At 41.6% G+C, this 14313-nt stretch overlaps 1 protein-coding gene across 1 annotated transcript; it reads right to left on the reverse strand.

Moving 5' to 3' along the window:
- Nucleotides 1-944: 944 nt before the first annotated feature.
- Nucleotides 945-13015, reverse strand: LOC308289174 (large ribosomal subunit protein eL19-like; the record flags this gene model as incomplete). Its single annotated transcript, XM_080730776.1, has 7 exons — nt 945-973; nt 3380-3628; nt 5572-5690; nt 6090-6200; nt 6313-6433; nt 6592-6714; nt 12910-13015. 7 exons carry the CDS (start codon nt 13013-13015, stop codon nt 945-947), a joined length of 858 nt encoding a protein of 285 aa, XP_080586902.1.
- Between the last annotated feature and the right edge of the window lie 1298 nt (nt 13016-14313).

Raw genomic sequence — 14313 nt, forward strand, 5'->3', positions numbered from 1 at the left:
CAGGCTGCGACCCCCAAAATAATCATATTTGAACTGGGGACCCCTAAGAGTAAATTTTGTATAACACGGTTCTATTGGGAAAATAGCAGATCTACATGCTCACAACACGTTGTGAGACGTTGTGAGCATGTAGATCTGCTATTTTTACAATTTCTTCACAAATGCTGCCCCCAATAATTGAATTTGTCATTGTAGAGGTATTAAAAAGTCATTAAATTGTCACTTTAGAAATGTGAAAATAACTCTCTATACACTTAAACGTTATCTTGGTTTGTTTACTGTTGAGTGAGAAAACAATGTTTGCACATTTACATTTACAAGTTATTCATCTTGGGACCCCCCCAAAATAATTTGGCGACCCCTCTGGGGGTCCCGACCCACATGTTGAGAACCATTGGGTTAGAGGAGCACACTTGTTGCCAGGAAGGTTCCAGGTTTGATTAAAATAATCTGTGAGGGGAAGTGAATGGTCACCACTCACCCTCCCTCATCAACACAGCTGAAGTGCCCTTGAACAATGCACAGAACACCCTAAATGCTCTAGTGGAGCTGTGGCCAGTTAATATGCACAGTATCCCATTCTGGAGATTTTCATTTCCAGCTCAACCCAACAGCAGCGCTGCATTTGCGGTAGTGGTCGGCATTTCCAGGAGATTAACTGCCACTCACAGGTGTCCGGGAGCAGAGTCAGCAGACACTAATTTCCTGGAGACTCACGCAACTCCCGAGAGACTCAGGATGTCTGAGTATGAGACCGTGGTTGTACTGGTCAGCTCCCAGTACAACAGTACCAGACTGTGGTTGTACTGTCCCTTCTTGTTCTGTTTTCATGAGAGGAATCACCCACCCACCACAAGACATTTCTTCACACTTGTAGCTTCCTTTATTCCACTCAAAAAATTATTGCGACCGTAGTATGAAAACCTCCAGCTCATGTCTGTCTGTCACACCTGACGCAGCAGGGCCTTGTATTCTACAATGGAGGTGGATCTGGGCACTCAGAGGGGATAACTCTGGCACCATCTAGGGGCATTCAATGTGTTAATTTGCACTGACCTGTTCTGACATCACAATGATGACTCGACCAGCTCAGCATTCTCAACAGGCCCGGAAATGAAGGCCTGGCACTAACTGGGCCCTAACTGGGCCGGCCCAAGGCCCTGTCTGGCCTTACTAATTAGCATACATTTTCACATCAATATTGTTATGTTTTTTCTTATTTCTTCTTTAAAGAGGTCTCCACTACATGGAGATCTGAGTACAGGTCAGGTGAAGAACGATACTTCTTAAAGCTTGTTAGGGACCTGTGTCTTGCTTAAGGACACATCGGCAGGACAGAAGAGACTTAAACCCAAATACACTTATCCATTGTTATTCTGGATCAGAACATCAGTTACACAACTAAATATACTTTACCAGAATATGATATCAGTATGAATATAGTAATAATGTCACAATGAGAACTAAACAAGCTGTTGTGCTCTCGGTCTGATAACATGCTTTGTTTCTTTTTCTTTCTTTTTTTTTAAATTACCAGATCACTTCAAAATCCATTTAAGGATGTCCTGGTTTTGTAAGTTGCATTACAAACATAAAGAGAAACCATATTCTAATGTCAGATGTCAGACCATTTTGAACAAAATTCCTTCAAGGACACAGTGGTTGGCTGAATAACAGAGACATCTCTCTCTCTCTCTCTCTCTCTCTCTCTCTCTCTCTCTCTCTCTCTCTCTCTCTCTCTCTCTCAGCCAAGAAGAAACAGTACACTGAAACCCCATGGAGAGATGTCAACTTTTAGTAAGGAAATTCTAAAATTATAAAAGAGTCTCTGTCTAATTAGTTCTCATTTATCTTGTGTGTAATGGGAGATTATTTCATTATATTGTGCACAGCATCTTAACATAATATTGTATGCCATGGTATCATATAAGACCCATGGCCTTATTCATGAATGTGAAATGACAACTGTAGTGTTGTGACACTTGGAATCATTGTGGTCATTTCTGAGAAAATAACAAAATAATAATAATGGATAGCATTTTTATAGCGCTTTTCTAAGCAAGTTGCGAACTCAAAGCGGTTTACAATGGTCCATTCATTCATTCCCAAATGTATCCATAGCTTCCTGGAAACCCACCTAAATCACCTACATCTATTCAATATACCAGGGGTTTTCAAAGTGGGTGACGATCGAGGCACCCTGGGGTGCCGTGATGCCAGTCCAGGGGCGCCGCGAGATCATTTGATAATATTTGGAATTCATCAATATCACTACATTAATATCACTTCACTATGCTTAGTAAAACAGACCTGATTTGCACTGTACTTGATGAGTTATTTTTCCATCTAGGACAAATCTCTTCACCACAAATAGTAATAACCTTCTCCCAGAATAGGCATGCTGGGGTTCAAGTGGTTAAACGTCAAGTATAAAGTTATTTTCACTCACTCAGTTCTGATGGAAACTGATATTTCTCAGATAGGATGTAAGATTCTAAACATTTACAGTGTAATTCAGGGGTGCCATGGATGAAAACGTTATTTACAGGTGGTGCCCTGAGTTAAAACAGTTTGAAACCCCCTGCAATATACAGTACAGGTACCGCTTAACATTATCTCTTAAAAGATTACATTTAAATCTATGTCAATGATTTGTCTATTTCATTGTATTTCTTCAGTGACAAAGAGACACTGCTTAACTGGATGAAGGAATACCAGCCTGAAAATGAGAACGTCAAACACATGAGGATTCTGCTCTGTGGAGCAGTTGATGCTGGCAAGTCCAGCTTCATCAGCTCTGTCAGCAGCTGCTTACAGAGGAGAATGGTCCAAGATGCACATATTGGTCCTCCTGTTACTGGTACAAGTTTCACCTTAAAAGTAAGTAATATATGTTGTTCCAGTATATCTACTAGTGAAAGTATTGTAGTTTACTTAATGTATACACCTCAAGGGAAACGCACACTGGACGCGGATTATAAACAGTCAGTAGGAGTCACCTTTTCCATCAAAACAGGTTCTCTTTTCACTTTGGAAATCTTTGTACCTTTTAACCTCATGAAAACAATGTTGAAAAGGCACACATTTATACTGGAGTCGGTTGTGTTACTATTTATGTTATAATGTATCTATATTATGATCTCTATCATATTATAAAGTTGGTAAGAGAAATGTGATGTTTTACACTGCATTTGTGAATTTTCAGATGTTACCTTACATTTGGTGGGTCAAGAGTAGCCACAATCATTGTAGTTTTGTGTCCACAACTGTTCCAATTTGGGCAAGCATTTTAGGCAGATTTTTCCTCTGGACCCCCCTGGGATTCAAGTGGTTTCTGTATCTTAGCTACTGTGCTGCCTTTGGTGAATAATCTTATCACCTGCATTCTGTCCAGTGATCGCACCCAGCTCAGGAGGCGTCGGCGCGTCGGAATCTTCGTCGCCGTCCTCGCCGTCTCCGCTCTTGGGGTGAAGAAGCCCCGCCCCCTGCCGCAGGTTCCGGAGGTTGTGGGAGTGGGTGTGGCTCAGCGCCAGGCCCGGGCGGCTCTCCCCCAGGGGGAGGTAGGGTTCGATCCCCACGTCCACCCACACCCCACACACACTGAGCAGGATGGCTGCCTGGATCACACCTGCTCAAGCACTGGACTGAACCCATTTAGAACGGGTACACATTATTGTGTATCATTATTTTATGTTTTAACTATTGAACAATAGCTCACAGCGAGCTTGTAGATCTGCTATTTTTTTTTTATCGTGAAAATTTGAATTTTGACCCGATTCTATAAGTGTCTTTTGAATCCTTCTAAGGTTTTTTTAAAAACCCTATGTTTCTATGTCAGCAATCAGGCCAGCCATCGTCAAAGAAAGGTCCTTTTCACTTAACTGGAGCTCAGTTTTGAGAGACTACTATGTCAGTGGTTCTCAAACCTTTTCATGTGAAGGCCCCCCAAACTGATATTTATTTGGCCACGGACCCCCATCTCAAAATATTTAGTTCCAGGGACCACCCAGAAGCAAAATTTGAGTTAAAAAACGTTTGCTTCAAAAGATACATATATTCAAAGATTTGCACATATTTTCACGACTTTTTCAAAAATAGCAGATCTACAAGCTCGCAGCGTTGTGAGCTTGTATATCTGCTATTTTTCACTGGTTAAAGCGTTCAATAATTCGAGGCCTAGGGATATTTCACTTTCAAAACAACCTTTGGTCATTTTATCGTCTTTAATTTTATCTCTTCAAGTCAGGCTTTTGTGAACACCCTGGACACGTTTTAAGTTGCTTGATTCAGTATTCAGATATTTGATATTAATTTTATCAGACCAAAGGTTTTTTTTTTAAAGTGAAATATCACTTTTACTCACTCACTACCAATGAGATTTGACAGATTTTTTTAATGTATCTTAAATCCTTCTATGCTACGAGGTACGAGCCGATACTTTCACCTCAGTACATACACAACAACGGGCCACAACATTGAATTATGTCTACAGGGTACCAAGCCGAGGGCCACAACATTGAATTATGTCTAGGGTACCAAGCCGAGGGCCACAACATTGAATTATGTCTAGAGTACCAAGCCGAGGGCCACAACATTGAATCATGTCTAGGGTACCAAGCCGAGGGCCACAACATTGCAGGGGGCGACGGCGTCGTTCCCGCTACTCCAGCGACAGTTCAGATATCGTCGTTATCGGGTGAAGATCTTGTATGTCCAAAACCGTTCGTTTTTGCATTTATCATTTTAAAAATTATTTAAACTAGTGAAAACAGCTGTGCGAGGCGTTGTGTGCTTGTAGATCTGCTGTTTTCACTACTTTTGTGCGACGGCCTTGTATGATTTGGGAAAGAGCGTACAAATGTGTTGATACGAGATTTCCACCCGACAACGACGATACTAGTGTTGTTGCTGCTCTTATACCACCATTATTACTGGGGATGGTGTGGGCCAGACAGTAGCCCCCCGCAGGCCGCAAATGGCCCACGGGCCGCCTATTTGGGAACCCTGATGTAAACCGTAATATCTGTACATGTATTTGCGTGGGTCAGTTTTATGCATCATCGCATACAATAGAGCGAAAGGAGATTTAGGAGCAGCCCAAGAGCTTTAATATAGCAAAGAGATTTAATATAGCAAAGAGAGAGTACAACAAAGGAATAGCTTAGACAACAAGTCATGTTACAAAAGACAAGTATGAATGATGAATGCATAGGAGAAGCTGCTTTACAGCAGTTTACACTCGCAATACAGCAACAATACCAATTTAACATCTACTTTAACAGTTACAGTTACTTCAACGTTACTTTAACAGCTGTCAGAAACCTCTTAACTCAGAAACCTCTTAACTGGGGGGAGCTGGGGGGTTGGGGTTTGGATTATTGATCTTTGCCGACCTCTTTGGCCTTTTTGACAAGCATCTTGGCCTTTTTGATACTTCTCTTGGCCTTTTTAGCGAGCATCTCGGACGTTTTGGCGGCCTCTTCGCCGCCCTCTTTGGCTAATTTCTTGGCCATTTTGGAGAGCCCCTTGGCTCTAAGAAGTCGTATTCGGGTAAGTCCTCTCTGCGCCTACGTTCGGCCTCCTCTCTGCGCTTACGTTCGGCCTCCTCCTCCTCTCTGCGCTTACGATCGGCCTCCTCTCTGCGCTTACGGGCCTCCTTTGTTTTGGTACGGCGAGCCTCGGCCTGGTCACTATAGGGAAGGGAGAGAAGTGATTGCTTCGATTTAAAATAAATGTATACCAGCACAGACACACGTCTCATTCAGTAATTCAATAGATTGCATATCTTTACTGTTAACTAGTCAATCTTAGCTGGGGACAAATCAAAACAAATATGGGTTGCAATTCAAAGATAGTTCTACAAGTGGTATTCAAAGAGCAAAATACCGTATGGTGGTCCCAAACACAACTGAATAAGTTTTAAACAATGCAATTAAATATTTAAGACATTTTGCCTTTCTGATTTTATTTCCATCTTATGTGCAAATTCTAATCTAAACTTCATATTTTAAGATCAGGGGATGTGCCACAAACACTAAGGCCCTACAACTTCAGGGGCATTGTAGAGCATGAATATGGTTTAGACTTACCTCAGAAGCTTCTTGCGAGCCTTGTCAGCCTTCAGCTTGTGAATGTGTTCCATAAGGATACGCTTGTTTTTGAACATGTTACCCTTGACCTTAAGGTACAGGCTGTGGTACCTATGAGAGCAGAGAATTATTAGCAACACCTTCAAGAGCCTTAACATGCAACAGTAAAAAGCATACAGTACGTAATTCTGTTCATAACCAAATCATGATGTCATGAACTTACATGTGCCTGTCAATTTTCTTGGACTCCCTGAAGCGACGCAGAAGACGGCGCAGGATCCTCATGCGGCGCATCCAGCACAACTTCTCTGGCATACGGGCATTGGCTGTACCCTTTCTCTTACCTAGGAAACAAGTATTCATTAGCCACATATATCATACAATACAGTGCCACTAGTTGAGACTTCTTTGCTAAAACACCAAGTGTAGCTCTGACTAAATGCCATTCATGTAGCCTTAATAGATGAATATCACATGTAGTTCTTATTATGGGTATGCTTACCGACACCCATGTGTCTTCCCTTGCGACGTGCCAGTGTGTTCTTGCGGCAGCGGGCACGGGAGTGCATAAGGTCAGGTTTGCGGATGATGAGACCATCCTTCACCAGCTTGCGGATCTGCTGGCCTATATAGCAAGAGATATACTTGTCACTTTACGCATACCAATGAAACCTGCAAAATGTTGGGACGTGGGGGGGTCGCCAGATTAATAGACGAGTGACAAATAGCCCAAAAGTGCTTTAGTTTTCGAGATACCCCTACCGGAGTTAGGACCAAACACAACATAGTTTTTCCTCATCTCTAAGGTCTCCCATACATGAAATGGATTCTTGTATAAAAATATTTGACTGCAAAAGTGGTGAAATTGATATTAGTGCAGGCGTTTCGGGCAGTATTTTGATGTAATCGTGCACTTTATGAAAGAAGCATGAAATTTGGCACACAGTTAGAACATGCCATATGGATTTTTTTTGGCTATAGGGGCATCGCAGATTTGTCTTGGGAAACTTGTGCAAACATTTGTTTTGCAGGAAAAACATTCCTTGGGCAAAAAACGGACCCCATAAATCTATGGTTTAGTGATGAGTCATCACTTTTCAAAGTTTCGTGGCGGCCCTTTCTCGGAAAGGAATGTTTTTCGTGCAAAACAAATGCTTGCATTGGATTCAGAATCCCGAATAACACCTAGTTTGACCCCTCACATGCTACTTAAAGCATATTTATTTTTTGTATTTATTTGACTCTATAGTAAAGTCTATGAGAGCAACTTTGATTGGCTCACAAGTTTCCCAAGACGAATCTGCGATGCCCCTATAGCCAAAAATGTTCCATATGGCATGTTCTAACTGTGTGCCAAATGTCATGCTTCTTTCATAAAGTGCACGATGTGTGCCTGAAACGCTTGGACTATATATAAAGTTATACTCCCAAAATTAAAAATAAAGCCTGTCCGTCTGGGGGTTGAGGCATATAAACTCATGTAGATTCACAATGGAAGGTCTGAGAGGTTTGAAACTTGGCATACTTGATGCCAGGACATCCCTCTACATTCTACAGGAGACCTAATGTGAATATCTAAATTGAAATGGGAGTTATAGTCATTTGAACACATACCTACAATAGGCGAAAATGTAAATCTATGTAGAGTGCTCTTTTCACTTTGTAGTGACTCGGCCATGGATTGCCATATCAACACATATGAGGGCTTGTTGGAAAGGTGTGGTTCTACTGAACTGAGCAATACCAATTGTGTAAAGGTAGCTTGTATACTCGTGGAGTTATATCACTAAACGTATATGGTGTCCCAAACGGGGGGAAATGTAAACCATCCTAATGAAATCACACCGATTAGTTTTATTTTCAATTCAGTTATCAAGGGTGGAAAATGTTTACAAATTCACTTCAGTAGATGTCCCTAAAATGTATGAAATGTCCAAAAGTTTCGAAAATTTGCCATTTTATGCAACCTGAACAATATTGAGAAATGCAGGGCTACAGTAGCACTCAAATTATTTAGCAAACCTGGCTGAGGGAATCCAAGCTCTACCCATTTGATGCTCAATGTTTTCCTATAATAACAGCCTCTTTCAATCCTATAGACATTATATCATTTAGCATATTGGTTAAAATTAAGTTATACTACAGTATTTGGCTGCACCTGTTCTCTCTGCATCTTATAGCCTACATGGGCTTCTTCATAAACTGACATGTAAATCATTGCAAATATTTTGGAAATAGAAAAGATGAGAACGACCTTGCCGAATCAAGAGTGGAGAGTGACCAAGCTTAAAGTTCCATAAAGTGTAATAGAGCCTCTCCAATAGCCCTATTGTATGTTGTGCAGCACTTTGGTCGACCCTGGTGTTTTTTAAATGTGCTCTAGAAATAAAATTGACTTGACTTGACAATACAATACAGCACCCTGACTCTGTTTTACCAGAATGGAACAGAGCATTAAGTGGTATCAATAATATGGTTACTACTGTACATAAAGCCTATCAATAGTGTACATACAACATTATGTTGTACGTACACTATAGTCTACATACATGTAGGTACTGTACAAATGTATACAGATATGTATACAGATATACAGATGATATACTTTCTTTCTTTTAAAGATTTGTTTTTGGGCTTTTATGACTTTATTGATAGGACAGTAGACTGCCAGGAAAGATGGGGAGTAACATGCGGCAAAGATTGTCCGGATGAGGAATTGAACCGGCGGCGCCGCCAGGCATCCATGCCAATGTGGCAATGCCTAAGTGGTATGCGCCCAAACCAGTAGGCCAGCGGGCACCCGATATACTTAATTTCTAAATTAAGTATCTTATTATCATGTAGAGCAAATAAGAAAAAAGCAGTAAGCAACAAGTTGCAAGTGTTGATAGAGAGAGCATACATGCACCAGAAGATGGAATAGGGTTGATACATTGTTTAACATACAAAACGATTTTTTCATTTGTGGGAAGACCCGTACAAAACCATAACATTTGACAGCCATTATGACTGGTACAGCTAAGAGTACCAGAGACAAGGTCCTTCATGCAGCATCAGAAAGGTTGATGAAGTTGTACATCTGCGGTTGCTCTCGTACAATATATTTGTGAATGATGCCAAATATCATGAAAGCTGCATTAAACACAATTGTTACAAATAACAATTAGTAATTGTTATTTGTATGAGGACCTCAGCGGAAATAAGTCTCACGACTTTTCTGCGTAATCCTCGATTTGCTGTATTGTATTTTTACTGCTTTTCAAATAATCAATCAATCAATCAATCAAACACCACATCTCTATAACTAAGCATAGCAGCTGCTAGACTAAAAAAGTTATGGTGACATAAGGTCTGAGGAAGAAATTAGATGGTCCAACTGAAAAGCTCATACAGCATTACAATCTGTTGAATGACACAGAAGAAAGTCCAAAGTGTGCCCACACTGTGGAGCTGCAGGTAAATCAAGAAAGGACATGGACCAGTGTCTTCAGTATGTCATCATAAACCTTAGTTTAGTGTCATCACTTCAATTTCTTTAGAGAAAAGAGTTTTGCCAATGACTTCAATTAACTTATAAGCCATAGATACTGGTCTGCTGTTGTTTATTTTGTTTAATCTGGCAGCTGCTATATTTAATTGTAGAGATGTGTTTTTTAAGGCAGCGTTTATATTTGACATCATACACAGAGCTATGGGTATGAGAGCAACCACTGATGTACAACTTCATCAACCTTTCTGATGCTGCATGAAGGACTGGTCTTGTACTGACCTTCCCACAAATGTTTTTTTTTTCTTCTCATATATATTTCTACCCGTATTAAACAGGTTAAACAATATCAACCATTCTCAGTCTTCTTGATGAGACAAGTTCAAGTTTATTCATTGTTTGTCCCAGAAGGGCGATTTGGTTGCAGCAATATATAAAAGCATACATCAGTCACAGAAGACTTGTACAGTTATTGTTTGTTCTACTACATGATACATGATAATGTATACTACCTTATTTTGAAGGAAAGTAAGTATGTCAATTTGTAATTTTATGTATACTGTATGGGTTTTATGATCACCACCATCTCTCTGTTCAGCAAAATGTATATAGTACAATGAAGGCATTTTGCTGTGGCCTTTTTGACATTGTGGGTCTTGTTTCTTTCCTTTTTCCAAATGTTTACCACATTGATGAGATTTGGAATGTTTGTGGATCACTCTCCATTCTGTTTAAAACATAAATAATTATAATAATATACACTTTGTACAGTATCGATGTTGTACGTACACTATCATTAGGTTCTCTTTACAGTAACCATGTTACTAGTGATACTATTTAAGTCTTGTTCCATTCTGGTGAAATGGTCAGCTCTATTACACTAAATGAAACTTTAAGCCAGGTCACTCTTCAGCAAGCTAATTAGCTACTTGATTTGGTAAGTCCTTCTGATCTCTTCACATTACAAAATATTTGCAATGATGCACTTGTCAGTTTATGAAAAAGCCCACATAGGCTATAAGATACAGATAGAACAGGTGGAGCCAAATACTGTAATATAACTCGATGTAACCAAATGTGTAAAATTATATAAACTGCTCCAAATTGAATGACTTGCTTAATGAGGATAATCTTCTAATATATACATTCCTTTTATCGCCCGATTTTGTAACCCATTTTTCACCCAGTGCCGATTGCCTAAGCTGTAATCCTGGGCTATGCTCTCCCTCTGCCAACCTGGGGAGAGCCCTGAACTGAGCTCATGCTTCCTTCAGTGCACAAGGAGTGAGCAAGCCGCTTCTTGTCACCTGACAGGGGGGAGTTTCCCCAGTTGGACGTAGCGCGTGGAAGGAACACGTTATTCCAACCAGTTCCTTTACCCTCCATCAGGCGCCCCGGCTGGTCAGGGCGAGGCAGTATAGAAACCAGGATTACTGCATGTTTTTGTGAGGCTATCTACCCTAGGAGACACGGGGAGAACATGCAAACTCCACATAGAAAGGCCCTTTTGCCAACCTCACCTAGGGTATAGGCACTGATGATGCAGAGGAGGGAACATGCCCCCAGTGCCCACAGCGTCCTCCGGCAGGAATCGACCCCAGGACCTTCTAGCTGTGAGGCGACAGCTCTACCCACTGCACCACCGTGCCCCCTAATGAGGATAATCTTGAGCATCAAATGTGTAGAGCTTGGTTTCCCTCAGCTAGGTTTGTTAAATAATTTGAGTTCTACTGTAGGCCTGCATTTCTCTCTGCACCATTGTTCAGGATGCATAAAATGTCACATTTTCTCTGGGACATTTCATACATTTTAGGGACATCTCCTCAAGTGAATTTGTATACATTGTCCACCCTTGATTAGTGAATTGAAAATAAAATTAATAAATGTGATATTGTAGCGTTCATTAGGACGGGGTCTGGGTATATTCAGACCTGACGGTTTACATTACCCCCATTTGGGACACCATATACGTTTAGTGATATAACTCCATGAGTATACAAGCTAACTTTACACAATTGGTATTGCTCAGTTCAGTAGAACCACACCTTTCCAACAAGCCCTCATATGTGTTGATATGTGTGATATAGTGAGTTAGCAGTGGACTTTGATACTGCAGCCACTAGAGGGCAGGCATACATAGGTTTTGTAGCTGCATGCATTGACCCTGCATTCACCCCGGATGATGTCTATGTTGGAGCGCACTGCAGAGAGCAGACGCATGTTTACACTGAGAGCTTAAGTAAAGTTTGGTTTATTCTGCAACAACGGTGTGATCATTTCCAGTGTACTATACAACATCTATTGGCGACGAGGACAAAGGGACATATAATGGCTACCCCTATGCTATGCGCACCAAAGTCGACGAGGAAATAGACAGGCTGCTAAAGGACGATGTTATTACACCAGTAAAATATGCTGAGTGGGCTGCACCCGTGGTCCCGATTTTGAAGCCCACAGGAACCATAAGGTTATGTGGTGACTACAAACTCACAGTGAACACAGCCTCCTCCCTAGAACAATATCCCATACCCCGAGTGGAAGATCTATTTGCAGCCTTGTCTGGAGGAAAGCAGTTTTCCAAATTGGACATGAGTCATGCTTATCAGCAGATCCTCATGGATGAGGAGTCAAAGAAATACCTGACAGTCAACACACACAGAGGACTGTTCACCTGCAACAGGCTACCTTTCGGGGTGGCATCAGCACCAGCCATATTTCAACGGACTATGGAAAGTCTGTTAAGAGGAATTCCATTTGTGGCTGTCTATTTGGACGACATTTTGGTCAGCGGTGAAACTGAGACAGATCACCTGGCGAACCTTGACACGGTGTTGACCAGGTTGAAAGAAGCCGGACTGAGATTAAGAAGAAGTAAGTGCACTTTCATGCAGGAGGCCGTGGAGTATTTGGGCCACAGAGTGGATGCCCAGGGCCTGCACCCTGTACAGAAAAAAGTGAAAGCCATAGCGGAAGCTCCCGCCCCTACAAATGTCACTGAATTGAAGTCTTATTTAGGACTCTTGAATTACTATGGCCGTTTCTTGCCCAATCTGTCGACCTTGCTGGCCCCTCTGCATGAGCTACTAAGGCAAGATGTGCGTTGGAATTGGAAGAGAAAACAAGAGGAGGCCTTCCAAAACTCCAAGGCCCTGCTGAACTCTGCAGAGGTCCTGGTGCACTACTCGGCAGATCGAGAATTGATCCTTAATAGATGTTGTATAGTACACTGGAAATGATCACACCGTTGTTGCAGAATAAACCAAACTTTACTTAAGCTCTCAGTGTAAACATGCGTCTACATTGTCTTTTAGACACTTAAAAAAAATAACTTACGGGAGTTGGCATTGGCGATTGTGTTGGTCTCGTTGGGATCCAACCAGACCTTCTTCATGCCACAGCGCAGGACGCTGGCGGCGAGCCTCTTCTGGAGCCTGAGCATGCTGAGTGACAGACAGAACAGAGCGTTAGCCTGGCCTGACAGTCACTACGCTTACATTTCACTTGACTTCAAATTATATCTGGCTTCAATTCACACAGATCTGCATATATTCCGAAATAACGTGTAGTTGACTTCTATCTGCCTAACATTTTAATATAGGGTGACCATATTTTCAGCCACTCAAACCGGGACGCAAAACACTGTTGCCTAAAACTGGGACCCTAAAAGCAATGCGCACGTTACCGCGCACGCGCGTGCCCATTCTCTAACATTGGTGCACACGCACCGCAGGGTTGCAAACAGGCAGTGAGTGATTGACAAACAGCCTCAGCGTTGAATTCAGGCCCCTTTTACATTAAAACGGGGTTCACTGTAAACGTAATGATTTATAGTCGTTTGTGGGGGGTCATTTAGACGAAAATGGCGTCTTCGGGGGGTGAAACCGTAACAAAATGAAAACCCTCTTGAAAGTGGAAAAGGTAAAAACGCTTTGTATCTCCCGCTTTCATCTAAATACCGTAAACGCATCAAACCACTAAAAATGATAAGATGTGGGACGTCCTAGGGCTGTCACGATTAGGAATTTCTCCAGATGATTATTGTCATACAAATAATCGGCGATTGACGAATATATTGTATTTTTCCCCCCTTCATTTTATGCTCTGATAAATAGCTTTGAGCTCATACTGTACCTTAATGAAGAGCAATTTAATTGCTTTTTAAACATCAGTTCAGTGGTGTAACTGTAAAGTAACTATTAAGTACATTTATTTGCTAACGTTAGCCCTAATTTATACCGTAGCTATTTGAAAATAGCCGATCTACAAGCTCACAACAACGCGTCGCGGTGCGTTGTGAAAATAGCCGATCTACAAGCTCACAGCGCGTCGCAGTGCATTGTGATAATAGCCGATCTACAAGCTCACAACGCGTCGCGGTGCATTGTGAAAATAGCCGACCTACAAGCTCACAACACGTCGCGGTGCGTTGTGAAAATAGCAGACAACTGCAAAAATAGCCGACGCTGAAAATAGCGACAGTAGCCACGATCCAACATCTGGTCGCCGTGACTGTGTGTAATCATCATCATCCCCTCCATAAGCTGCAGTAAAGGCATTGACTCCAGTCCTCTGTGTTGAAACGAAACGTGAAGTGAACGCCTTTTTCTGTATCGTATCATAAGGAATAAATATAGTCCCGGGATGTGTATGCTACATGTGTCTGTTCCGACCGTCTGGAACAAACTTTTTAAGCATTTTTAGTTAGCCAGCCAGGCAGTCTGCCTGTGCTCAGTGTGC

The sequence above is a fragment of the Nannobrachium achirus genome (genome assembly GCF_963921795.1).
Source record: "Nannobrachium achirus genome assembly, chromosome: 1".
Classification (NCBI taxonomy): domain Eukaryota; kingdom Metazoa; phylum Chordata; class Actinopteri; order Myctophiformes; family Myctophidae; genus Nannobrachium; species Nannobrachium achirus.